This window comes from Acinonyx jubatus, chromosome C1 (assembly GCF_027475565.1).
Source record: "Acinonyx jubatus isolate Ajub_Pintada_27869175 chromosome C1, VMU_Ajub_asm_v1.0, whole genome shotgun sequence".
NCBI lineage: Eukaryota > Metazoa > Chordata > Mammalia > Carnivora > Felidae > Acinonyx > Acinonyx jubatus.
The window spans coordinates 180,673,324-180,701,197 of record NC_069381.1 but is presented as its reverse complement, the minus strand read 5'-3'; the positions used below and the strand labels follow the sequence as shown (position 1 = coordinate 180,701,197).

The 27,874-nt window shown below is 40.3% G+C and overlaps 2 protein-coding genes across 4 annotated transcripts in view; one reads left to right on the top strand and one right to left on the bottom strand.

The window, feature by feature from the left end:
- Positions 1–9,374, bottom strand: part of MOB4 (MOB family member 4, phocein) — a 43,944-nt gene extending 34,570 nt beyond the window's left edge. Inside the window, exons 1-2 of the mRNA XM_053215505.1 lie at positions 9,242–9,374; positions 8,447–8,611 (exon numbers count right to left, since the gene is read on the bottom strand). Of these exons, the coding sequence (XP_053071480.1) occupies positions 8,447–8,611; positions 9,242–9,244 (168 nt within the window). The 5' untranslated portion in view covers positions 9,245–9,374. The remainder of the gene's footprint in view (positions 1–8,446; positions 8,612–9,241) is intronic.
- A 170-nt stretch (positions 9,375–9,544) lies between these two features.
- On the top strand, positions 9,545–20,888 carry HSPD1 (heat shock protein family D (Hsp60) member 1). Of its 3 annotated transcripts, none has more exons than XM_015077957.3 (12): positions 9,545–9,684; positions 10,835–11,010; positions 12,163–12,415; positions 13,976–14,058; positions 14,572–14,667; positions 15,189–15,282; positions 15,544–15,712; positions 17,515–17,614; positions 18,626–18,871; positions 19,519–19,693; positions 19,979–20,157; positions 20,259–20,888. In XM_015077957.3, exons 2-12 carry the CDS (start codon positions 10,837–10,839, stop codon positions 20,409–20,411), a joined length of 1,722 nt encoding a protein of 573 aa, XP_014933443.1. In that variant the 5' UTR covers positions 9,545–9,684; positions 10,835–10,836; the 3' UTR covers positions 20,412–20,888. The 3 variants fall into 3 exon arrangements, with proteins under 3 accessions (XP_014933443.1, XP_026909803.1, XP_014933444.1); XM_027054002.2 differs by lacking the exon at positions 9,545–9,684 and adding an exon at positions 9,759–9,900; XM_015077958.3 differs by lacking the exon at positions 9,545–9,684 and adding an exon at positions 10,181–10,262.
- The last annotated feature ends 6,986 nt before the right edge of the window (positions 20,889–27,874 follow it).

Genomic DNA, 27,874 nt, shown 5'->3' with positions numbered 1-27,874 from the left:
CTGGCCTTTTTGAACTGACACTCAAGTCAGATAAGTAACCCATTGATGCTTTTTCCAAATCAAGTCTCTAGGCTAAATGATACGGAAAGACCATTTTGCAAGACTTGGGATAAATTTTAACATGTCTTAAAGAACTGGGCTTAATCTGTAAATTATGTTTTATAATAGGGAAATCTCCAGATTAAGCTAACATTGAAATTAAAACAAAAAATATAAAAGCACCTATGGAAGAACGTGTAAGTATTGGAGAAGACTTTTCAGTTTGACATAATACCCAGAAGCCATGAATTCAGCAATACCAAAATGACTTCCTGCAAGTTCAAAAAACAATGACAAAATCAAAGCCAAAATTATAAAGAACCAATTTCACTAATAAATAAACATATCACACAAACCATAAAAGACCAGTCATCCATTAGAATGATGGGCAGAAGATATTAACAGTAGGCACTGTCAGTTAATGGTAAAGAAAATAAAGATGGCTGTCAAACACAAGATGCTCATCCTCATTCATAATTATAAAAGTAAAATTTTAAGAATGGCAAAATAAAACCTTTATAACATCCTGTATTATTGAGAGTGGGAAGAAATCAGTCTCATACATTGCTGTTAGGCTGTTAATTGATAGAACTTCTATGAAGGGCAACTTGGAGACATGCGTGTGTATACACATATATGATCAAAATTCTCATACCCTTTGACATAGCAATTACATGTCTAGGAATTTGTCTTAAAATATACTTGTTCACATGTGCTAAATAATATATGCAAAAATTTTATTCAGTGCAGAAGTGTTTCTAATAGCATAAGACTAGAATTTAAATATCCATCAGTGGAGGGGCACCTGGGTGGTTCAGTCAATTAAGCACCTGACTCTTGATTTCAGCTCAGGTCATGATCTCTTGATTCATGGGTTCGAACCCTGTGTCAGGCTCTGTGATGACAGCAGAGCTTGAGATTATGTCCCTTCTCTCACAAAAATAAACATTTATAAATAAATAAATATTCATCAGTGGAGAATGCTTAAATTATGGCTCATCCATATAATAGAACATTATATGGCTATAACGAGAATTTTAAGAAGCTCCTTATGTACTTTATAGATTAATTCCAATTTGTTAATACAAAAAAGGTGCCAAATGGTATATATAGAATGTTATTTCTTGGAAAAAAAAAAGATATTTCACATACATGACATGTATATATGCATGTCCTTGCATGCATACACACAGACACACACACACACACACACACACACAATGTATACATAAAATATCCCTCAAAATATAAATCGTAACACTAGGTACCTCTAAGGATGGAACTGTGTGGCTGGGGGACAGGGAAGGGAAGATATTTTTCACTGTGTATCTTTTCAGTGTATATCCTTTTGAATTTTTAACTACATGAATGTTATCTACTTTTAAATTATGTAAGAAAAAAAAAGTAAGAGGCCTGACTCAAAATGTTAAGGGATGTCTGGTGCCCTCCTTTTACAATTAATTCTTAAACTAAGAGGAGCTATGTGATTTGTCACATGTCACATAACTAGTATGTAAGCAACACAGGATCAGAGCTTAGATTTGATTAGGCTTTCTCTTTAAAGTTGCTTAATGGCAAAAGAAACCATGTAAACACTCTCCACATAAATAAATCAAAACATTAAAAACAATTTTTTTTTTTTTTTAAATGGGGCACCTGGGTGGCTCAGTTGGTTAAGCGACTGACTTCAGCTCAGGTCATGATCTTAGGGTTCATGAGTTTGAGCCCTGCAAAGGGCTCTGTGCTGACAGCTCAGAGCCTGGAGCCTGCTTCCAATTCTGTGTCTCCCTCTCTCTCTGCACCTCCCCCACTCGCTTGCTCTCTCTCAAAGATAAACATTAAAAAAAAAAATCTTTTTTAATCAGAAGTTCAAAACTCTATTTTGTTGTGGGTGCAGTGAAAACAGCAATTAACTTGCTGGAAGAGACATGATTTGGTATCACTCTGGAGAGCAATCTGGCAGTCCTTATCAAGAAGGTTAAAAGTGTTCATAACCAGTTTGTGCATTGTTGAAAGAGTACAGAGAAGACTTATCAAATATCAAACTTGAATACAAAAGTTTGTTTATATTTATATTGAATACAATGTGGTAGAATAGAGAAATCAATGGGACAATCCTATAAAACCCAGGAATAGACTTAAAGATTTAATGTATAATAAAGATGTTACCTCAAACTTCAAGGTGGGGAGTGGTGGTGGGTAAAAACAAATAATAAAGCTGAGACAAGCTAATCATTACTTACAAAATAAAAGTCAGATATATAGACCCTACAGTAAATAAATTATGGATTAATTAAATGTTCAAAAGAAAAAACTACAAGAATGAGATTTGAGTAGCTACAAAAACCTGCACATCAAACTAGGACAAATATAACAAGTTAGTACCTCCAATATATAAAACCTTATGATCCATGTTGGTTGGTAGTAATGCAAAATGGTGCAGCCACTATGCAAAACAGTATAGAAGTTCCTCAAAAAATTAACAATAGAGGGATGCCTGGGTGTCTCAGTGTTAAGCTCTCTCGATTTGGGCTTAGGTCATGATCTCACAATTCGTGAGTTCAACTGGGCTCTGCACAGACACTGCAGAGCCTGCTTGGAATTCTCTCTCAAAATGAATAAGCTTAAAAAAAAAGATGCAGAGGTGGGTGCCTGGGTGGGTCAGTCAGCTAAGCATCCAACTCTTGATCTTAGCTCAGGTCATGGTCTCATGGGTTGTGAGATCGAGCCCCATGTTGGCCTCTGCGCTGACAGCATGGAGCTTGCTTGGGATTCTCTCTCCCTCTTCCTCTGTCCCTCCCCTGCTGGTACCCCTACCCTCCAAAAGAAATAAATAAATAAGCTTTAAAAAAATAGGGGGGCACCTGGCTGGCTCAGTCAGAACATGCGACTCTTTTTTTCCCTTTTTTTAATGTTTATTTTTGAGAGAGAGAGAGCAAGTGGGGAAGGGGCACAGAGAGGGAGACACAGAATCTGAAACAGGCTCCAGGCTCTGAGCTGTCAACACAGAGCACGATGTGGGGCTTGAACTCACGAACCATGAGATTATGACCTGAGTTGAAGTCGGATGCTTAACCGACTGAGCCACCCAGGCACCCCAAGGAACATGTGACTGTTGATCTTGGAGTTGTGAGTTGGAGCCCCGTGTTGGGTATAGAGATTACTTAAAAAAAAAAAAAAAGTCTTTAAAAACAAATACTGTAGTCTTATCTAGCAATCCCACTTCTGTGTATTTGTCCAAAACAATTGAAATCAGAATCTCTAAGAGATGGTAGCACTTCCATAATTGCAGAACGATTCACAAGAGCTAAGATGTGGAAACAACCTAAATGTTCATCCACTAGAAGAATGGATAAATATGGCATATAGATACAATGGGATATTATTCAGCTTTAAACAAGGAAATACTGCAATGTGACATGACTAAACCTTGAGGACATTATAAGTGAAATATTCAAACACACGACAAATACTACATGATTCCATTTATGACTTATCTAAAATAGTCACTCATAGAAGCAGAGTAGAATGGTGGTTGCCAAGAACTAGGGAGAGGAGGGAAATGGGGAACTGCTAATCAAGACATAATGATCCAGATAAGCAAGACGAAAAAGTCCTAGAGATGTGCTGTACAACCCTATGCCTATAATTAAAAATACTGTATTGTAAGTTAAAAATCTGTTAAGGTAAATCTCATGTTGTGTTCTTACATAAATAGAACAATAAAATAGAAATGAAATCTTATAATCCCAACTTTTTAAATAAAAATCTTTGTAAAACATACATTTTCTACCTAATAGGAGGGAAAACAATCTTAATGGTAATGCTCATACAACACAATAGCTCCCTGGGAATTTTATTATCAATTTCCCAAATTTTTTGTGGAGAATAGTTTAAGCCATGCTTTTAAGTCAAACAAATCTGAGTTCAATCCCTAACTATGACTTAAAATTGTGTCACCTGGGGCACCTGGGTGGCTCAGCCGGTTAAGTGGCTGACTTCAGCTCAGGTCACGATCTAACGGTTCATGAGTTCAAGCCCTGCATTGGGCTCTGTGCTGACAGCTCAGGGCCCGGAGCCTGCTTCAGATTCTGTGTCTCCCTCTCACTCTGCCCCTCCCCTGCTCACACTGTCTCTCTCTCTCTAAAATAAATAAACATTAAAATTTTTTTTAAAAAATGGTGTCAACCTGAGCAAGTTATTCTTTCACCTATGAGGAAAAGAGTATCTGCCTCACAGGGCTGCTAGGATTACATGCAGTTAAACCAGATTATGTTAAATGCCTAGAACAGTGCCTGGAAATGCTCAAGAATAGCATTATCACAAAAATTCCCATTGGAATTTTACCTACTTTAATTCTTCACTATTTTTCTGTTTGATCAAAGGGTAAATGACAACATATTATTGTGAAACACAGTTCCCCACCCTCAACACCATTATTTTCACCCCAAATTTCTCATGCCAAAATCCTTTTCCCTATTAATTCCCAATATAATCTCACAACCTAAAATTATTTTTTTTTTTAAGCAATTCTGCTAGAGAAGCATTATGGGACAAAATGGATACAAAAAAATTCCCCCATCCTTCTAAATTAGGTTATAAATGGAGCCCTGAAATTTTTTTAAAAAATATTTTTTTGAGAGAGTGCGAGTGGGGGAAGGGGCAAAGAGAGAGGGAGACACAGAATCCGAAGCAGGCTCCAGGCTCTAAGCTGTCAGCAGAGAGCCTGATGTGGGGCTTTTGAACTCAAGGACGGTGAGATCATGATCCGAAGCGAGGTCAGACACCTACTGACTGAGCCACCCGGGAGCCCCTATGGAGCCCTGAAATTTTAAATACACCAGGTAATTCTAAGAATGAACCAAGGTTTGGAAATTATCGCCTTGGGATCTCAAAACTCATTTGCTTGGGTGTTCAAAAAACAGAATTGGGAAATGGTAAAGCCATGGCCTCTGGACTGGATTCCTAACTCTACTATTTACCAGCCACGTAGCCTTGAACAAGTTTCCTCATCTCCTCTCAGTTTTGTCATTGGTAAAACCAGGACATCTGTGCTCAACAAGGTTTTAAGAGCAAAGCACATTATCTAGCTGTGCCTAGGGCACAGTAGGACACTGATGACCCGCTCTGATACTGTAAATAGAGCTTTTAATCATAATTTTTATCTTAGTATGACAAAAATTAAGCCTTAGTATACCAATGACACTTACATTAATGTAAATATTCACATACTTGCCCAATGAGGACATGACCAAAAGTTGACACCATTATTGCATGCCATTTACAATTTCAGTTAGCTTTCAATTCCACAAGACAAATATAGGGCATATCTTTAAAACATGATCACTGGGATGCCAGGGTGGCTCAGTCGGTTGAGCGTCCGGCTTCGGCTCAGGTCATGATCTCACAGCTCATGAGTTCGAGCCCCGCTTTGGGCTCTGTGCTGACAGTTCAGAGCCTGGAGCCTGCTTCTACTTCTGTGTCTCCCTCTCTCTGCCCCCTAACCCACTCGCATTGTCTGTCTCTCTCAAAATTAAAGAAAAAAAAAAAAAAATCAGACTGACCTAGAAAATAAATTTGACCACCAAGAACAGCTGGTCTGAGAGGTAAAGTTTAGGAGTTGGTAATCAAGTTTGGGGTAGGACTGTTTGGGTTCCAATCTTAACCTTCCCTAGCTGCTATTACTAAAAAAAAAAAAAAAAAAAAAAAAAAAAAAAATCAAGCTATTTGTTCAGCTGTTTCCTATTTGTTAAATTCAACAAATTATATACTAAATACCAATAATTAGCACTCAAGTACCACCCAACCCTGATGCCACAGTGGTTTATCAAGCAGAATTTAAATAATGTATGTCAAGTGCTTAGTTATCTGACAAAAACAGCCACAGGTGAAGTTCTGGTCAGCAGCATCTGGAGATGGACTGATTATATCAAAATCCTGGCTTTGCCACTTCCTATGGAGCGTGCTTGGTTATTACTTAACCTGTGTGCGTGCGCCTTACCTTCCTCCAAATGCAGGATAGTACCTAGCTCACAGCATTGTTGAAAGATTACACCAATTGATACACACCAAGTACCCACAACAGTAGCCAGTACCCAGAAAAATGCTCCTGAGGCCTTGCTATAAACACTATCACACAGCACCTGACACATAAAAAGCACTCAACCAACGGTAGCCATAAAACCTTGCCATGGACTTTTTTCAAAGCAAATAATAGTACAAAGTTTTAAAAACTGGAAATGTTCACTAAGTTTCTCTAAATACTTCAGAAACAAGACATTTAAACACTAGATTCTATAAATGATAAAGTATACTTTAATAAAAGCTTGTTATATATGAAATTAGCATGATACCTTAAAAAAATTTTTAATGTTCACTTATTTTTGAAAGAGAGGGAGAGACAGTGTGAGCAGCGGAGGAGCAGAAAGAGGGAGACAGAATCTGAAGCAGGTTCCAGGCTGAGCCTTCTGTATAGAACTCACCAACCGTGAGATTATGACCTGAGCCAAAGTCAGATGCTTAACTGACCTAGCCACCCAGGCACCCCTGAATATTGCTATTTTTTAAAACATAAGTGTAAATCCATGGTTTTGTGTCAGCATAATTTTTATTATTTTTGAGAGAGAGTGAGTGAGTGCGAGCGGGGGAGGAGCTGAGAGAAGGGGACAGGGGATCTCAATCGGCATCTGACAGCAGACAGCCAGATGCAGGGCTTGAACTCAAGAACCATGAGACGACTGGAGCTGAAGTTGGATGCTTAACCAAATGAGTCACGCAGGTGCCCCTGTATTAGCGTAATTTCTGTAATCTAAGTTCAATGTGAAAGCTAGAGTGCATATTTCCCAGAATTCTCTGTAAGTTACTTGGGGAAAAAAAAACATACTGGAAAACCCTAAAAAATCTTAAATCACCAAATAAAGATTAACCACTCATTTATGCATTTTTATTTGGTAATATTTAGATCAATACACTATAACTAAATTTTAGAGACACTGGATATCATTAGTTTGGATACCATTAGTTTATTATAAAAGAGAGACATGAAAATTATTTACATGATGAAAGATTTCACAACTTCACTGGAATGGGCAGCTTCACTTCATGCCATTTCAATAATGATTTATTTCAGTCTACATACTTTCCGAGAATGTCACCATCTCTAAATAAGAAATAATCCTGCAAATAAAGAAAACCATTAGTTAAGAAAACTAATAACAAATACTTAACTTATAGGAAATATTAAATTTACACACCTTGTCATCTAGAACTACTTTGGTGCCTCCATATTCTGGGAGAAGAACTTTATCTCCAACTTTCACACTGACTGGTTGGATCTCTCCACCCTTAAGAAAATAAGAATATTTATTAGTAAAGACATCTAGATCACCAAAAACTTACACCTAACTTTTATTAATCAAATGTGCTCATTCAAATCAAGTGTTAAAAAAGGACTTAGTGGCCAAGTGATATGATTTACATTATAATCGTAGTTCACTCAAAAATATCACTGTAGAATTACACTTTGAAATAATGCATACCTGGAGCTTACACCAAAACCTGCTTTCAGTGTAAAGTTCAACGAGTTATACTGGAAAGCTAACTTAAGCTAATTTTTTAACTATTAAATATTAACTTCTAGACTATATAAATCAGTTTTTAAGACCAGATATACAGATGTCATATTTTAACTTCTTCCAACACAAAAATTCAAGAGGAGTTTCCAGAATTTGGAACATATACTTCTTTTGTGACTCAATATCCTTTTCATTAAAGTAAAAATTTAAGAAGAGACTGCAGCATAGTGCCCACTCCCCAGAGACTTCCTATTCCTGACTCTGGGACAGCTGTTCTTAGAGCTTTCTTAGGGGCAACTGGAACAATGAATGCAATTAATGTATTTGACCCCAAAGGCATGTATTATGTATTCTGGCTGACTTTCAGGTCTGAGGTCTAACCAGTTACTGGAGAATAACTATTAAGGCTAGATCCAACCAGTTCTTTTCGAAAGTATGCCAACTAAGGCCAAAAATGGTTAAAAAGATTAGGGCAATTACAGCGTTAGAGATTAGATCGAGAGTTTAAATTTCCCCTCAACTAGTCAAAGAACCCACAGATCATCTTGAGGAATTTTTTGTTTTAATCAAAATTTAGAATTTAAAGAAAACACTGGTCATACTCAGCTACCAAATGGCTACTGATTTTAATACTCTGGAACTCTTCCATCCTACAAAATAAGCAACTTTATTTTACATAATCATTTTCGTTAAAAGCGGCATATCAGACATGACTGAATTAGGGAACGATCTTGAAGAAAACACAAAGCTATTTAAGAGACTACCTTTAATAACCACCAAGAATTTCTTTTTTCTCCTCCATACAAAACTAGTTGCACTTTAGCCCCATTTACCTTTCCTTTAGAGCCTGATCCAACAGCTACTACTGTTGCTTGCAAAACTTTTCCTTGCGATTTTTCTGGAAGCATAATGCCTCCTTTGGTTACAGTTTCGGCTGCACTCCTTTCAACTAAAACTCGGTCAAAGAGAGGAAGAAACTTCCTAAACGCTTGTCCTGCCTGTAAAAAAAAGGAGTATTAAGTTTAAAAACAAAAGCAGTATGTGATTATGTTCTATGCGTTACACATCAAAAAGCACGTGTGGCTTTCAAAATTAACGCCAAAACTCCAATTATTCGTTCAAGAAAACCATTTGAATGTTTTGCTCTACCTGCCGAGTTTAATTTCCATTCCGTGTGTGTTAGGGGGGTCGTTGCTGCTTCTCCGGTCAGCAGACAGCTTTAAGAGTAACCCTAGTCTATCCCAAGGTCAAATATTTTCCTACCTCAATTGTTCTGGAAAATTTCACAGAACTCAAGTCAACCCCTTTGCCTGGAGCCACGCTTTTCAAGATACTACACACCCACAAAGATCTCGCAGAAGTGGGTCCGCAGCTGCGCCTGAGTCCGGGTTCCCGCCCCCGGGCCCACAAGCATGCGGGGTACACGCGTGCAGAGCCCTTGGCAAATAAAAGGGGTTAGTGGGCCTCGCCTCTCCGGGGTTAGTGGGCCTCGCCTCTCCAGGGTTACTGCGGGCGCGGGTCACTAAGTGACCCCTATCCCTCCCGGTAGGCCTGCAAAGAAACACCCGGGTACCCGAGCGCTATAGGCAGAGAAGGCCTCTTCGTCCTCCAGGCCACGCGAGACTCACCATGACTCTGGCCACCGCAGTTCCTACTCTGCTCTGGAGCTGCCGCCGCCGCCGCAAGCAGACCCGCAGTCCGACCCCCGGGCCACGTGAACGTGGGAAAAGGCCTCCCAACGCGCAGGCGCGCTTGCTCCCGCCCCCCGCTCCTCCCCGCAAGGGAGGGTGGCTGCACCAGCGCGCCGCGCGATTCGTCCCGAGAGTTGTGCGCCGGCCACTGACGCGAAGACTGGGAGGCGGAAGAAGAGAGGAGTTCTTTCTAGGCTTTTCTAGGCCGCCTGCGGGGGAGAAAGTACTAGCTCTTCGCCCCTCTTCCGGAAATGACGCGCTCTGAACCTTGACCCACAGAGAGCGCAGCGCTTCCCGGAAAGTTCTCGAACCGAGTACAGCCCGGGAACTAGCCTAAGCTGGACTGGGAGGGCTGAGCTCACTTGCCTGGCCCTGCGCGGGTAGGGAGGGGCGGAGCTGGGCGCGGCGACTGCCGATTGCGGGGCCCCGGTGGAGGGGAAGGGGTGGGCGCAGCCCGCGCACGCGGTGCCGCGGGGCGGGGGGAAGCGGCGGAGGGAGGGGACACGGGCTCTTTGCCGTGTGCGCCGTGCACTCTGTCCCTCACTCGCCTCCGACGGCCTGCCTCATCGTCCGCACGCCCTGCCGCTGCCCCGCAGGTATACGGCCGCCCCGCGCCGCCTCTCCCAGACGCCTGGGACCCGGGAGCCGGGCCTTTCCCCGTCCGCTGCGGTCCTGCCTGATTGAGCCGGAAGGGGAGAGCCAGGGCTTCCCTATGGCGCCGCAGGCCCGGACCCGCTGGGCCAGGCCTTACGGGTCCATGTCGGTGCCCATCACGTGCGGCGTGGATTGCTGGCCCGGGCAGGGCGCAGGGGGGAGGGCTTGCCCGGTAGTTTGTATGCAATCGGGGGCGTATATTCACGTGGGCTCTCGTTGCAGCCCTGTCCTGATCGACTGTAGGGCCCCCGGGAGGGTGGTCGCAGCCGCGTGGGAACCGATTTTGGCCCCGTGGGCAGCTGGGGTACGGCATCTCCACCCTTGACCTTGCTGAGGGCGTCCTAAAAACAGACACGTGGGGTTGGGCGTAGAGAGCCGGGCCTTGGCCCCCAGCATCGCGGCCCTGCGGATAGTTGGATACAGTAGCCCTGAGTAGATACAAAGACTCCTGTTACTAAACGGATTTTTGCACCGTCCGGACTATTTTTTTTCCCTTGGTCATTCTGGTTTATAACTTACCCCTTCCTGCAGATTTGGTTTTTTTAGGAGCACTTTTGCTCAGGAGGCTATTTTAGCGGTGAAAGATTAACTCGTTTTTAGCGGCTGGGGTAGGTGGCCGTGGGGATTCACTGACATGGTGTACTTTGTGCTAGTTCTCTAGGTTAGGCGTGGGAGCGGCCTCTTCAAGCTTACGTTAGTAGCTGGTGTTTGAACCTATGTTAACGTGGGCCGCGTGTAGGGCAGGGATCAATACAGCTTATATCTAACATTTCTTGTTTTGTGGTGTACAGGTGTCATGTTTGTGTTGTGCTGTAATGCACCACGGATAGTGCTAGTATAAATGTACTGATAATCTGATTGTTTTCCCCCCGACAGAAATGCTTCGATTACCCGCAGTACTTCGCCAAATTAGGCCAGTATCCAGGGCACTGGCTCCTCATCTTACTCGGGCCTATGCCAAAGATGTAAAATTTGGTGCAGATGCCCGAGCCTTAATGCTTCAAGGTGTAGACCTTTTAGCTGATGCTGTAGCTGTTACTATGGGGCCAAAGGTATCAATATTTTTATTTTATTGTGTTACAATTTATAGCATTCTGAATTAAGGAATAATATTTTAATGATGTCACATAGACAGTAAATACTTTAGTCTCCATTGTTGAGAAATCCCAGTTTACATAAAAGAGTTCCAAATTACCGCTTAATCTTTTTTTTTTTTTTTAACTTGATTTAACGGTCTTAAAGCTTAAGTTTTTTTTCAAATTCGGGAAACTTTATTTCATATGACGTGTGATGTAATCCAGTGGTAACTCACAACTCAAGGTGGGTTCCTAAACGGAAAGTAGAATTAATCTTGCTTGCCTGCTTAAGTTTTGGATTTTTTCCCAGTAGTTAGTATCAAATATTGACGTTAGTGTGTAACTTAGCTCCAGTAATACCTCAAGTATGTGTTTGTAGGTACTAGTTTTACTTTTCTGCTGTTCATTGTCTTCCAAAGCACATTTAAAATGTTAAATCTTCTTTAACTTAAAGAGGTTGGTGAGGAGTAAAAACATAACTTGAGGCTTTTGAAGATGATGCACAAGTGTAGTGATGCGTGATTTCAGGTTAACGGTTCCAGTATCAAAGTAGTCATATGTAGTATATAAAATATGGCATTTGCCTGCCTCACAAGTAGCACCTTTAATTCAAATCTAGAAGCTGCCAGTACTGTTTGTACTGTGTTTGAGATTTAACATTGAACCAGCCTTGGAAGAGTGAACTGTATTTGTCTTGCTGCTAGTATTTTAGTAACTAAATTTTAAAGCAAGTTTAAAAATAAGTTTCACATTCAAAGACAGCAGGCACCAGACAAAACTATAAATTATGTGAAGAGTATTCTGCCATTTTATTATCTACCAAATTGATTTGGTTTATCTTGTGTTTTTGTTTTTTTATGAGATAACATCTTTCAGTCTAGGATCTATATCTTCCATAAAAGATCATCCAAAGTTATACACTTGGCAACAGAGAGGTCATTTTGTCTGTAACCTAAGAACACTGATGAACGTGCCTTTGAAATTACATGCTGCAGATCTGATTAAATAATGACAGTTTGTGTTGAGGCTTTCAAGTAACTACTTTTTTATTAAGAGTTCCTGTTTTACGCTAAATAGTACTTAGAGAGTATGTGATTCTGTCACTTTTTTTTTTCTCTGCAATTCTAGGGAAGAACAGTGATTATTGAACAGAGTTGGGGCAGTCCCAAAGTAACAAAAGATGGTGTGACTGTTGCAAAGTCAATTGATTTAAAAGATAAATATAAAAATATTGGCGCTAAACTTGTTCAAGACGTTGCCAATAACACAAATGAAGAGGCTGGAGATGGCACCACTACTGCTACTGTCCTGGCACGCTCTATTGCCAAGGAAGGCTTCGAGAAGATTAGCAAAGGTGCTAATCCAGTGGAAATCAGGAGAGGTAGGAATGTCTTCATTGTCACCACAGTGTTTTGAAGTGTCTTAGAAAGTTGATTCTTACTTCTCCTTTCTCTTAAAAACAATCTTACATGGAGTTTTTTTTTTCTTCAGCAAATAGCAATTGGATGCCTGGCTTATGTGATGGGTACTATGCTAGGCATTGAGAGAAATAGGACTAAGACATTCTTTGTTGTCCTTCCCTTTCCTGTGTCTAGAGACCCCCCAAACCCCCTCTTCCCCCCGCCACCCAAAGGAACAGTTTGGTGGAAGATACAGCATGTTCTGTATACCTTGAGGATAGTAAACTTGTGGGGATTAGAGCAGGGAGAGAGTATTAAACAGTTTTACTATTTTACAGAGTAGGGCTAAACAAACCATATCATTGATCCAGGACGTCAAATTTAGTGTGTGTGTATACATAAAAGCAGGATTTTGTTTTGTTTTGTTTTGTTTTTGCCTCTTAACAGCACATAATGCATTATTGGTCTTCATTTTGTTCATTATTGCTTGCTTTGGGAAACTAGGCCACCATTTAAAGATCTCCTTAGCATGAGCTTCATGGTGATACAAACTTAAGTCCTGTCACTGCTGTGTACTAAAACTTGATTTTTTGTATCTTGAAAATGTAATTGCTGCTTATCTATAGGGTGTGTTACTGTCCAAATTAGAGAAGACTTGAGAGTAAAGTGGGGTGCCATTAACAATTTTGTCAGAATTGGCATCCCAGCACACTGATGTATCAGCATCCCATCTATTTCAGTGTTTAAGGTACAAATAAATGTTTCATTAAAAGCAGTTTGAATATAAATCATGGACAAATGTTAATTGAGTTTATTAAAATTACTTCCCTGAGAAAGTGATTGTTACTACATGCCTTTCTTTGGATTTATTTCTTGAAGTTACCCTTTATCAAAATAAAGGGAAGAGCCAGCACTCATCCCAGTTGAACAAAATGAGGTTCTCATAAATCCATACTGTGCTGCTGTTGACTGTTAAATATTTTATTTATAATTACATATTAAAGGAGGAGATTTCAGATATTAAAACCTGTAGGGGTATAGAGGTCCTGGGTGGCTCAGTCGGTTAAGCATCTGACTCTTGGTTTTGGCTCACAGTTTGTGAGATCAAGCCCCAAGTCGGGCTCTGCTGACACTGCAGAGCCTACTTGGGATTCTCTCTCAAAATTAAAAACAACCTGTAGGGGCATAATCCCTTATTTTCAATTGAGAGAAATGTTGGGTGACCCTGTTGGAAACCTGCAACATGATTGGACTGGGAATAGTTTACACAGAATGAGTTGAATGGTGAGATTCTTGAAATTATACACCATAGTTTTTTTTTCCTTAGTACAGTTTTCAGAATAATTTTGACCTGGTTCTTCATTTATCAGACTTCCTGTGTGAGTGTGCACCATCCAACTCCATGTGATTAGAAGTGCCAGCACAGAAGTATTGTTTAGGCTGTATTAACACATTAAAGCATTTAATATGAATTGGAATTTTTACTTGACAAGGAACCATGAGAGAATAAGCATTGTTAATGGCATTTATTCTTAAATCAGGTGTGATGTTAGCTGTTGATGCTGTAATTGCTGAACTTAAGAAGCAGTCTAAACCTGTGACAACCCCTGAAGAAATTGCTCAGGTAAGGAGTTGTCATATTTTACAATAAACATGTGATTTTATTCCGTAATCACGTACCAGTGTTAGAATAACAACACTAACCAGTCACTAACATTGAAAGCATTTTTCTTACTGCCAAATAACATTTGAAAATAATGCAGTGACCATAGCTGGAGTCTTAGTTGGCTGTCACTTTAGTTCTACATGGCTCTGAGTAAACCTCTTTTTTTTTTGTATGGAAAACGTTCTTTAGTCATTTGTCAAAAGGTACATAGTTTTTGTCATGTTAGAATATTACCAGTTTTTTTCGGGGTGTGGGGGGAGTCTTTTTTTTTAAGAGTGGTTGTATGTCATATCTTTTAAAAACAATGTAGCCAAATGATAATTGAAAACAGAACCAACACTTCCTTAGAACTGTTAGACTGTATCTCCCACACACACTATCAATTTGGAAGTTACTAGGAAAAGGAAAGGGAGTTGATTGAGAACATTGGCCTTAACTTTTTAACTTGGAAGAGTAACTTGATTGTTTTAGGTTGCTACCATTTCTGCAAATGGAGATAAAGAAATTGGCAACATCATTTCTGATGCAATGAAAAAGGTTGGAAGGAAAGGTGTCATCACAGTAAAGGCAAGTGTGATTTTTTTTTAATTTTTTTTTTTGATGTTTATTTATTTTTGAGACAGAGAGAGACAGAGCATGAATGGGGGAGGGTCAGAGAGAGGGAGACACAGAATCTGAAACAGGCGCCAGGCTCTGAGCTGTCAGCACAGAGCCCGATGCAGGGCTCGAACTCACAGACCATGAGATCATGACCTGCGCCGAAGTCGGCCGCTTAACCGACTGAGCCACCCAGGCGCCCCAAGTGTGTTTTTTATGATAGCTTGGTATGGGTTGTCTGGTGATCAAAACAGTTTTCCAAATAAAACATTCAAACTGTGTGTTGCATATATATATAACACATTGAATATAAAAATTCAAATATGTATTTTTGAAGTTTTTGCAGAATTGGGAGTTGGATGTCCTGGGGCATTTGCATAGTTCTGCCTGGATCCTTTATGATCAATGGGGTCTCCTAATCTGGTCCATAATTAAAAATTTTTGTGTTTCTTTAATGAAATTCATACAACTAATTGTTTGATTTGTTATAGGATGGAAAAACACTAAATGATGAATTAGAAATTATTGAAGGCATGAAATTTGATCGAGGTTATATTTCTCCATACTTTATTAATACTTCAAAAGGTAAGAGCAAGTCAGTAAATTAAAAAAAATAGAGCTTGTCATGTGTCGAGCTATAAGCATTAGGCCATACTTCTAAGAAAATAAATTTATGTATTCCAAAAGTTACTGTAAATGACAAATGAAAGTGGAAAAACATGAACTCAGTAGTCACTTGAAATGTACTGAAATTGGGTTATAGCTTTTTCATTTAAAGAAATTGCAGTTATTTCAAAATATTGTTAATGTTTTAACATTGATTTAAAATGTTTTTTGTTTTTGCAGGGCAGAAATGTGAATTCCAAGATGCCTACGTTCTGTTGAGTGAAAAGAAAATTTCTAGTGTCCAGTCCATTGTACCTGCTCTTGAAATTGCCAATGCTCACCGTAAGCCCTTGGTCATAATTGCTGAAGATGTTGATGGAGAAGCTCTGAGTACACTTGTTCTGAATAGGTAATGGGCAGTGGTGTTTGGTTTACATTTTCAGATGAAAGGCAATTTTTTGTATTGATGTTTGAAATCTCTATTATGTACCCTCACATTGAACCACTTGTGTTTGTATTTAGAGTTATGTGTGATACAGGTGTGCTTCATGAACTCTTGGTCCAGTTATAATGGTTGTTTTTGAATGGGTTCTATGTGAAAATCCATAGTATTTTGTGCAACTTTCTCATAGGATAGCCTAATTTTGTATGGTGTCCATTTTTTATTATGAACGTTTACAGTTGCTTAGAAGAAATGAGTAAGTTTTTTTATCTGGAAAAATATTTTCACAATTACAATTTTGAATGAGAAGTAAACTATCATTTTCTAAGCCTTAGATCAAAGTGTATTTAGCTATCAGCATTTTACATAATCTGTTAAAAGAAAAAATTAATAGGCTGAAATAAATTGGCACTCAATCTAAGATAAGTTGAGGTTAAGATAATTTTTTTTTAATCTATAATGTATTACTTTTGACTTTAAGGCAGGTGCTTAATGCTATAAACAGAATCTTAGGGCATTAAAAAAAATTAAGTAATCTCTACAGCCAGCGTAGGGTTCGAACTCACAACCCCAAGACCAAGAGTTACATGCTCTTTCAACTGAGCCAGCTAGGCGCTCCTTAGGACATCATTAAAATGTGCTCCTAATCCTGGAATTGAGGTATATTAAAAGTAATATTTCCAATTTTATTATAATGGAAATGCACAAATGAAACAGGTATGTAGGAGAGTTACATGGCTTGACCCAAAAGCTCTGAGTGAGTTTACTTATCCTGGAATGTTTGTTAGCTTGAATTTGCTTTTTGGGATCTGAAGAGTCTTATTGTAGGATTTGAAACCAAAATAAAAAAACAATAGACCTACAGAGTTTCACTGAGCCATTTTACTGGTAGCTGTAAAGTTGGGTGTCTTGATTTTCTTGGCATATTATCAGAGTTTACCCCTCTGATTTTTATTTGGCTCTAATAGACCAGTTTTGTTTTAGTGTCCATATATTCTTTCTGTTTCACTATCTGGTCTCAAGTGGACATTTCTTTGATTATATATTCCAGGCATTCAGTATCTGATAAAATTGCAGGTGAGCTTGATGTTATTATCAGTAATACCTACATTTATGAAGGAACCAGATTAAGAACACTGCTTGCTCAAATGTAACTGTAGTAGTAACTTGATTACTACTAAATGGAACCCATAGAGCAGTAGTAAATGCTCATTAGATCCCCAAATTTAATATTTAAATATTTTAAAATTAAAATTTAACTCTTCTGATTTTTGAAAATTATAAAATATTTATCACTATGTCATAGTTAAAGGTGTTTTGCTTATAATATTTTTGTTCCTGGGTCTAGTTTAACTGGAAAGTAAGGTCAGTTTATTACGAAGGTGATTGGATATTGGCAAATACGGATGAATGGAAAATTGCCCTTTCCTGTCTTAATTTGACCAAAAGTTGTAAGAAAGCCAAAAATTGTAAAAAGTGTGGTTTCCAGGGGCGCCTGGGTGGCTCCATCTGTTGAGTGTCTGACTTCAGCTCAGGTCATGATCTCACAGTTTGTGGGTTTGAGCCCTCCATTGGGCTCTGCACTGACAGCTGGAAGCCTGGAGCCTGTTTCAGATTCTCTCCCTCTCTCTCTGCCCCTCCCCTGTTTGCATGCTCTCTCTCAAAATAAAAAAAAAGTATGTTTCCTAAATAATCATAGTACTTAGAACTTAAGAACTAGATAAGCATTTTTAAATTTAAATCTGATTTTTATTAACTGTTCTTAACAGGCTGAAAGTTGGTCTTCAGGTTGTAGCCGTCAAAGCTCCAGGTTTTGGTGACAATAGAAAGAACCAGCTTAAAGATATGGCTATTGCTACTGGTGGTGCAGTAAGTAAAATAAATGTGATGTTGGTTTACTGAGTATTTTATACTTCCAGGTCTGAAGTTTATTACAGGTAAATTTTACATTTTTCACGGTCAGATATTATCTAAACTATTAATTTGTGTTTATGTTGGACGTTTAGGAGGTATAGGTTGGATTAAATACTGCTAAGGTCCCCTGTCTAACTTACCATGAGTCTAGCCCAAGAACAGGGTTATTTGACTAATTTGTTTTTTTTTTGTTTTTTAATTTTTTTTTTAATGTTTATTTTTGAGAGAGAGACAGAATGCGAGTGGGTTGGGACAGAGAGAGAGGGAGACACAGAATCTGAAACAGGCTCCAGGCTCTGAGCTGTCAGCACAGAGCCCGACACGGGGCTCAAACTCACAAGCTGCGAGATCATGACCTGAGCTGAAGTCGGACGCTCAACCGACTGAGCCACCCAGGCACCCCAAGACTAATTTGTTTCTAAGAATATTGGCTGGGTGGCTCAGTCAGTTAAGCATCCGACTTCGGCTCAGGTCATGATACGGCTCGTGAGTTCAAGCCCTGGGTCGGGCTCTGTGCTGACAGCTCAGAGCCTGGAGCCTGCTTCAGATTCTGTGTCTCCCTCTCCTCTCTCTGCCCCTTCCCTCCCTCTCTCTTGCTCTCTCTCTCAAAAATAGTAAAAAGAAATTTTTTAATAAAATATTGTAGAAACCACATAGGATTTAAGAGTTTAGGCCTAAGGTCCAGTCCCGATATCACCAAAAATATGACCTTTGAGGAGTTGTTTGAGTTTATACTTTCCTCAAATAAAGCTAATGTTAATTTGATTAACTGAGAAATTGGAAGTGCAGTGGGAAACTCGATCAAGTCTTCTCTGGACTAGTCATAATCTTAAAATCTCATGTTTCAAAGAAATACAGTATTATAAGATGTTTTTCTCATCAAAACACCCATGTTATGTATTACTGACAGACTTAGTACAGTGAAAAACTAAGCTGCAAGTGGTTCATTTTTAAATGTTTTTGTAGGTGTTCGGAGAAGAAGGGTTGACTCTAAATCTTGAAGATGTTCAGCCTCATGACTTAGGAAAAGTTGGAGAAGTCATTGTGACCAAAGATGATGCCATGCTCTTAAAAGGAAAAGGTGACAAGGCTCAAATTGAAAAACGCATCCAAGAAATCATTGAACAGTTAGATATCACAACTAGTGAATATGAAAAGGAAAAACTGAATGAACGTCTGGCAAAACTCTCAGATGGAGTAGCTGTGCTGAAGGTAAGATTCGTTGTTGTAAATGAGCTTTCTAGGTTCTGAGCTCAAGAATGATTTTGTTTCTGTGGTATTCCCCACTAGGGCCATGTAACTAAAATGTTTGGGGAAATAACTTCATCATGGAGATATATATTATACAAAATTTCTTTGTTGGAATATTCTTTCCTTAAAACCAAGATGTTTTGTTAAAGATCAGGCTGACGTTGCACTGATGTAGGACACTGTGCTCACCCTATTAGCTATTTAGTCATGCAGTCACTTTTAACAAGTAGGCAACCTTTTTTACATGGTCTTTTTTTTGGTGTTTTTTGTTTGTTTTTTAAGTAAACCCAGTGCAGAGCACCTAGGTGGCTCAGTTAAGCATCTGACTCTTGGTTTCAGCTCAGATCATGATCTCACGGTTTGAGTTCAAGCCCCACATTCAGTTCCGTACTGACAGTGCAGAGCCCGCTTAGGACTCTCTCTCCCTCTTACTCTGCGCCTCTCCCACATGCCCTCTGCGTGTGTGTGTCTCTCTCTCTCTCTCTCGCTGTCTCTCGCTTGCTCTCTCTCAAAAGTAAATAAAAAAATCCAGTGCTTTTTAATGACTCTTGCCAGCCAGCATCTTGAATCAGAGAAGCCCATACCAACTGGAATTCTTTTATTCTTAGGTTGGTGGCACAAGTGATGTTGAAGTGAATGAAAAAAAAGACAGAGTTACAGATGCCCTCAATGCTACCCGAGCTGCTGTTGAAGAAGGCATTGTTCTGGGAGGGGGTTGTGCCCTGCTTCGGTGCATTCCAGCCTTGGATTCAATAACTCCAGCTAATGAAGATCAAAAAATTGGTAAAACTGCCTTACAAATGAGTTTATTTGCAGCGTGATTTTAGTCTGCTGTAATAATATTGTTGCCCATCAAATAGAACAATAAATCACAAAACAATTATCAGTATAACAAAGGAAGAATAACACTAATAATCGGAGGACAGATGAAAGATGAAATCACATCTCTTGGGGGGGAATGATTTGACCTGTGGAATTTCCCAGTTGGGTTTTCCCTGTATCAAATTGTGTTGTAATTTTTACAAAAGAAAGAATGAAACCAAATTTGCTAAAATTTGTTTTCTTTAGGTATAGAAATCATTAAGAGAACACTCAAAATTCCTGCAATGACCATTGCTAAGAATGCAGGTGTTGAAGGATCATTGATAGTTGAGAAAATTATGCAGAGTTCCTCAGAAGTTGGTTATGATGCTATGCTTGGAGATTTTGTGAATATGGTAGAAAAGGGAATCATTGATCCAACTAAGGTAAATGGTTGGCCATTTTCTAAAAATTCTTTCAGAATCTTCTGTTAAGTCTTATTTTTTACTAAGGATAAAGGTAATATTTTATCAAACTTTTTCCTTAGGTTGTAAGAACTGCTTTATTGGATGCTGCTGGAGTGGCCTCTCTGTTAACTACAGCAGAAGTTGTAGTCACCGAAATTCCTAAGGAAGAGAAGGACCCTGGAATGGGTGGAATGGGAGGAATGGGAGGTGGTATGGGAGGTGGCATGTTCTAATTCCTAGAATAGCGCTTTACCATTGTTAACGAACTGTGAGAGGAAGCTCAAGGCAGTGCTCCTCAAGAATAACTTCAGAGAAGTCAGTTGAAGGAAATGACTGAAGAAAAGGCTGGCTGATGTTTAAGAAAATCACTATAACCATCAGTTACTGGTTTCAGTTGACAACATATAATGGTTTACTGCTGTCATTGTCCATGCCTACAGATAATTTATTTTGTATTTTTGAATAAAAAGACATTTGTACATTCCTGATAACTGAATGCAAGAGCCATGTACCAATGTACTGCTTTCAACTTAAATCACTGAGGCATTTTTACTATTATTCTGTTAAAATCAGGATTTTAGTGCTTGCCATCACCAGATGAAAAGTTAAGAAGCAGCCTTTCTGTGGAGAGTAAGGATAATTGTGTACAAAGTAGAGAAATATCCAATTATGTGACAACCTTTATGTAATAAAAATTTGTTTAAACTTAATTGTGTTAGCTTTTCCATGACCTAGAAGATAAGAGAAATTGAAAGCCAATAGACAAAGAGGGGTAGGGGTAGGATTTGGTACAAGTGTGTAAAACATTTCTGCATGTAGTATATTTCCGTTTCTCTTTGCTGCGATTATATTACTATGTAGATAATGAAATTTTAATATTTTTTATTTCTTTTTGAAAGGCAGAGAGGGAGACACAATCTGAAGTAGGCTCCAGGCTCTGAGCTGTCCACACACAGCTCCACTCCAGGCTTGAACCCATGAATGGTGAGGTCATGGACTGAGCCATTCAGGCACCCTATGGTAATGGAAATTTTTAAAGGTGACAACTGATTGCTGTGGACACTATTTTATGTGTTGAGGTCTGGTCATAAAGGGGCAATTTGTCATTTCTTGTGGAGGTTATAGTTACTGCTTCAAACCGTCAGCATAATAAATGGATTCCTGTTGGGTACCCAGAAGTGAGGAGGGCAGGGTGTGTAGAAGGGTGTACTTCAGTGGAAAGGGAGGTATGCCATTCGAGCATAATGGACAGTGAGGAAGGGCATCCTTGCTTGGTGGGGTCAGCCCAGTGTCTTCACTTTTATTTAAGAATGTAAAGCAGATTTTTGGCTCAATGCACTGGAAACAGTATGGAAGTGTGTGTGGTTTTTTTTTTTTTTTAATGTTTGTTTTTCAGAGCGCGTGAGCAGGGGAGGGGCAGAAAGGGAGGCAGAATCCGAAGCAGGCTCTGTACTGTCAGTGCAAAACCCAGTGTGGGTCTCAAACCATCCAACTGTGAGATCATGACCTGAGCCAAAGTCAGACACTCAACCTACTGAGCCACCCAGGTACCATGAAATGTGGCCTATTTTTAAAATAGTACCTGGGTGTGGGGCATGTTGGGGGCAGGATGATTTGCAAGACGTAACTTTGCTTTCTAGATTTACTATATTATGAGTTGAAGGCAACAAAATCTTGCCTAACAACATCTAAGTTCCTGCCTTCACCTGTGCCAAGGACCTAGTCTGTCTTGGCTACAGAATGTAAATCTGCTCTAGATGGGAAGGATCTTGCCCGCCACTTCGTTTGGTCTTGGGGCTGCTGCTTAGAGACTGGTAGAAGCTAGGCATTGAGGCAGTGCTCTCCTTGTTTACAAAGCTTGGGCAGAAACAGGAATAATAAAGTCCATCACAGACCAAAAGCCAAAGTCACTTGAAATCTGCACCTAGGAATACCTGTGCTTTCCTTGGTTTAGAAAAAGAATGACCATAGATTAAAGGGGACTGAGTAATGGGCATTTTAAGTGAATACAACTTGCCTAGAATGTAGTTTTAGCTACATAAGTAGCAAAAGGCAAACCAGTATCAAAAGAGAAACCTTAGAGAAAGGATTTAATATAGTTTATCAATCTTTTTTTTTTTTTAACGTTTTATTTATTTTTGAGACAGAAACACAGCATGAACGGGGGAGGGGCAGAGAGAGAGGGAGACACAGAATCAGAAGCAGGCTCCAGGCTCTGAGCCATCAGCCCAGAGCCCGACGCGGGGCTCGAACTCACGGACTGCGAGATCGTGACCTGAGCTGAAGTCGGACGCTTAACCGACTGAGCCACCCAGGCGCCCCAATATAGTTTATTATCTTAAAGGCCAAGCTCAGGGTGCCTGCGTAACTCAGTTAAGCGTTCGACTTCGGCTCAGGTCATGATCTCTCTGTTCGTGGGTTTGAGCCCCGTGTGGGGCTCTGTGCTGAAAGCATGGAGCCTGGAGTCTGCTTCAGGTTCTGAGTCTCCTTCTCTGCCCTTCCCTTGCTTGTGCTGTCTCTCAAAAATAAGTAAACGTTAAAAAAATAATAAAAATTTTATAAGTGTTTTTAATGTTATTTTTGAGAGAGTGTGAGTGGGGGAGGGGCAGAGGGAGACACAGAATCCAAAGCAGGCTCCAGGCTCCGTGCTTTCAATGCAGAGCCTGACCCAGGGCTCGAACTCATGAACCATGAAATCACGACCTGAGCTGAAGTCTGATGCTTAACCGACTGAGCCACCCTGGTGCCCCCCAAAATAATTTAAAGGCCAAGCTAGGTGATGAGAAGGAAAGGTAAGAGGTGAGAAACACCTGGACTTTATCAACGTTTATTTATTTTTTTGGGACAGAGAGAGACAGAGCATGAATGGGGGAGGGGCAGAGAGAGAGGGAGACACAGAATCTGAAACAGGCTCCAGGCTCTGAGCCATCAGCCCAGAGCCTGATGCGGGGCTCGAACTCGCGGACCGCGAGATCGTGACCTGGCTGAAGTCGGACGCTTAACCGACTGTGCCACCCAGGCGCCCCTAGAAACACCTGGACTTTAAAAGATTATTGGGGGGTGCCTGCATGGTTCAGTTGGTAAAGTGGCTGACTTCGGCTCAGGTCGTGGTCTTGCAGTTCACAAGTTCAGGCCCCACATCGGGCTCTGCACTGACTGCTCAGGAGCCTGCTTTGGATTCTGTGTCTCCCTCTCTTTTTGCCCACCCCCCCTGCCTACTCAGGCTCTGTTCTCTAAAAAAAAAATAATAAAATTTTAAATTAAAAAAAAGATAATTAGAATGACCAGTCTAAAGAGAGCACAGGAGAGGAAGAAAATAGTGTTATATGGTAGACCTTAGACTAAATGTAGTACTGCATTAACTCTAAACAGTCTTGGATTGGGGACTACTTATTAAACCTATGCTACATGTAATGTAAACAGGCTGTGAGAGGTTAAGTAGCTTATACAAAGTCTTCAGCTATTAAGTGGCAGACCCCAGATTTAAACCAGGTTTGAAGAACTTAAACTCTTAAACCAAAGAGGCACCTGGAATGAACTCCTAAATGAGGATCAGGCAATTGTAAAACCCTCTGAAAGCTGCAGCCAGAGAAATCGATAGATTGGGAAATTACCTTTTCCCTCTGTTACTAACCTTACAGATTAGCAGGAAAGCATTTCTATTCCCTCTCTCCACCCCTATACTTCTCTGGGACAAGAAATAGAATCATACAGGAAAACAGAAAAGACTTACAGATTCTGCCATTTGAGAGTCCCCCAATGAAAATGCTGCCTCACCTGGTCACCTGACAGTGAAACTCAGTCAGTGTGCCCTACATTAATGCCAATAAGCTTTTTAGTATCTTGATTTCAAATATTAATGGACAAACATGAACCATTAGACAATCAAGCCTCAGCATGAAGGAGAATAGCAAAAACCATAAGGGACCTAAGGGAACTTAAAAAATTGTAATATGTAAAAGAGATCTTGTTGCCATAAACCGTGGCTCGGTTCAGCATCTTCACTTCAGCTCAGGTCATGATCCCGTGGTCCATGAGTTCGAGCCCCACATCAGGCTCTCTGATGTCAGCTCAGAGCTCATTTTGGAACCTGCCTCCTGCTTTCTGTCCCTTCCCCACCTGCACATTCTCTCTCTCTCTCAAAAATAAGCATTAAAAAAATGAACAATTAGAAAACATTCATGGAGGGGCGCCTGGGTGGCTCAGTCAGTCCAGCATCCAACTCTTGGTTTTGGCTCGGGCCATGATCTCACGGGCGTGAGATTGACTGCAATGTTGGGCTCCATGCTGAGCATGGAGTCTACTTGGGATTCTGTCTCTCTTTCCCCTCTCCCCTGCTGGTGCTCTCTCTTGCTCTTGCTGTCTTAAAACTTTTAAAAATAGGGGCACGTGGGTGCCTTAGTTGGCTAAGTGTCTGACTTGGTTTCAGTTCGAGCCCCACATCAGGCTATGTGCTGGCAGCGCGGAGCCTGCTTGGGATTCTGTCTCCCTCTCTGCCCCTCCCGTGCTTCCTCTTTGTCTCTCAAAAATAAAAACAAAAATTTTAAATAAATTTAAAAAACATTCTTGGAAATTAAAACTGTGGCAAATGTAAAATTAACAAAGGCCTGGGAGACAGAATTGAGGAACTCTAAGAGGCAGATCAAAAACATGGAAAATCGGAAAAACAAAGATTTTATACAAGGGGCACCTGGCTGGCTCAGTAGAGCACGTGACTCTAAACCTTGGGGTTGTTAACCATGTTGGGTGTGGAGATTACTTAAAAATAAAATATTTTTTATTTGTTAGGTGTTTGCTTTCTTAATCTGAGAGGGAGAGAATCCCAAGCAAGTTCTGTACTGTCAATAGAGAGCCCCGTGTGGGACATGATCTTACGAACCATGAGATCATGCCCAGAGCTGAAATCAAGAGTTGGACGTTTAACCAACCGAGTCACCCAGGTGCCCCCTAAACAATTTTTTTTTAAAGTTTTTTGGGTTTTTTGAGAGAGAGGGTGTGCACGTGTGGGGGAGAAGGGCAGAGGAAGAGAGAATCCCTAGCAGGCTCCATGCTCAGTGCGGAGCCTGACTCAGGGCTCAAACTCAAACCGTGATATCATGACCTGAGCCCAAATCAAGAGTCAGATGTTTAACTGACTGGACTTAATACAAGAGATAGAATATCTAATTGTTCAGGAATACCTGAATGATAGAACCAGAGAATTTGGGGAGGAAATGATCAAACAAATGATTCAAAGAAATTCCTCAGAATTGAAATAGAGTCTGACTGAAGGGCTCTCAAGGGGCCCAGCACAATTAGGGCCAGGCAACAGGACAGCATGCAGTTTCAGACTACCCAGGATAGAGTAGATTTTAAAAGCTCCCAGAGGGCACCTGGATATCTCAATCAATAGACTTTGGCTCAGGTCATGATCTTGCAGTTCATGAGTTCAAGCCCTGCGTCAGGCTCTGTGCTGACAGCTCAGAGCCTGGAACCTGCTTTGGATTCTGTCTCCTCTCTCTGTCCCTCCCCCATTCACGCTCTCTCTCTCTCTCTCTCTCTCTCTCTCTCTCAAAAAAAAAAACATTACAAAAAATTATAAATAAAAGCTTTCAGAATCCAAAAAAATGGATGCTATACAAAGAAATGGGAATAACAGTGGCATAAGACTTCTCAAGAATAAATAGCACTGGATGCCAGAATACAATGAAGTCAGATCATCAAACGGGATGGAGGGAGAGGATATTATCCCTAATGTAGAGTTCTGTACTCAAGTGTGAATATAAAACGACATAATCAGACACAAGGATTCTAAAAATTTAGCCCCACTTGCCTTAGGAAACCACTAAAGGGCTTATTTCCTCAGCATTTGGAAGGTAAATTAAAAATATGAGGCCAAGACTCAGGACATAGAGAGCCCCTAAAAAGAGGGGGAAGGAAAACCCTAGATTGACTGCATGGGAGCCCTAGGATTACAGCTGCACAACAGACTAGAGAGCAACCAGTTCAGACTGGAGGATAAAAGTGGCTGCAAGTAACTGAACGACTGAACTTTAAGTGGTTTGGACACATTAGAGGCCTGTTTTCCCACAGAACCAGGACAAAGTTGACAACTACACGGTTGGTTCACTTAGCACTTGATGTTAGAGTTCCAATATGCCTTCTCTGGAATTACTGCCTCTTCTCTGAAAAGGTAGCAGGTGTAGCTGCAAACTTCATGTCCTCACCATCAGGCAAAAACCAAGGAAGAGACCTTTCTCTTCCAACTTGCTTTCCACAGATAAAAAACCTTATCTAGCAGTGCTCTCCCATCAGTCTTCCCCTATGAATCCAATGACCAGATGTCACTTCAAAAGTTTATTGGGGGTGGGGGCTCAGGTCATGATCTCAGGGTTCATGAGTTTGAGCTCCACCTCAGGCTCTGATGTCAGCACAAAGCCAGTTTCAGATCCCGTCTCCCTCTCTCTGCCCCTCCCCTGCTCACAATCTCTCTCTCAAAACTAAACGTTAAAAAAAAGGAAGGAAGGAGAGAGAGAAAAAGAAGAAAGAAAAAAAAAGTTTATAGGGGCATCTGGGTGGCTGTCAGTTAAGCACCCAACTCTTGATTTTGGCTCAGGTCATGATCTCATGGTTTGTGGGTTTGAGCCCCGCATTGGGCTCTGTGCTAATAGTACTGAGCCTGCTTGGGACTGTCTCTTCCCTAATTCAATAAACTTAAGGGGGAAAAAAAAAGGGGTGCCTGGGCGGCTCAAACAGCCAATTTCAGCTCAGGTCATGATCTCACAGCTCGTGAGTTTGAGCCCCACATCAGGCTGTGTCAAAGCAAAGCCCCCTTCAGATCCTCTGTCATCCCCTCTGCCCCTCCTTGGCTCATGCTCACCCTCTTTCAAAAATAAACATACATTAAAAAAAGAAATTTAAAAAAATTAATAAAGGCATTTTTTTTCTCTTCCCATATGGAGAGCATTGATGACAAACTTAAGTGCATATGTTATGGCCTCTGGAGTGTTGTACTAGGTAAAGCAAACACAAGAGCATAGATACTGGAGCCAGAACGCCTGGATATGTTGTATCCTGTCTCTACCACTTACTGCAATCTGGGTTCTGACCATACTTGGGAAACCTCATGGTTTATGTGGATGGCTAGATCAAGGCATTATTTGTGTGTTCCTGGGCTCCCTGACCAAAATACCATCCACATACTCTCATAATACCAGCTCAGTTAGATCCCAACCACTAACTTAGATTCTGAACCTGGGAGTTTATCTATGGTATTTATTTATTTATTTATTTATTTATTTATTTAATTTATTTATTTATTATTTTTATGGTATTTATAAGGGTAGTGGTAAAGTACAGATTTTTATTTCCATCAAAAGAAAAGTAATATGTGTACAGGGACAAAAAAATATCTGGATGCTATCTGCCATTTAAAAACATTTTGTTATTTAAAAGGTAATTATATACAAGCTGCAGATACTCTGGAAAGATACTGCTTTACCTGTGTGAAGCCACAACCAGTTCCATGTGAGTAGACTGTAGGAGTACCTCACTACTGTATAACCAGCACCTGGCACACAGCAGGCACTCAAAACAGATTTACTGAAAAAAACTGATGCAAACGTGCTTTTAGGTAGCGAACGAATTATTGAGGTCCCCTGTTGATCCGAAGAAACAAAGTACTCTGGTTGGAAAGGTAATGCAAGGGGGTTGTTAG

Bases quoted from the DNA above. Each gene is read 5' to 3' on its own strand.
- HSPD1 (XM_015077957.3), top strand. From the start codon at position 10,837: ATGCTTCGATTACCCGCAGTACTTCGCCAAATTAGGCCAGTATCCAGG. The intron at 14,059-14,571 runs GTAAGGAGTTGT...TGATTGTTTTAG, and splicing joins CCCCTGAAGAAATTGCTCAG to GTTGCTACCATTTCTGCAAA. The intron at 15,283-15,543 runs GTAAGAGCAAGT...TTGTTTTTGCAG, and splicing joins CTTTATTAATACTTCAAAAG to GGCAGAAATGTGAATTCCAA.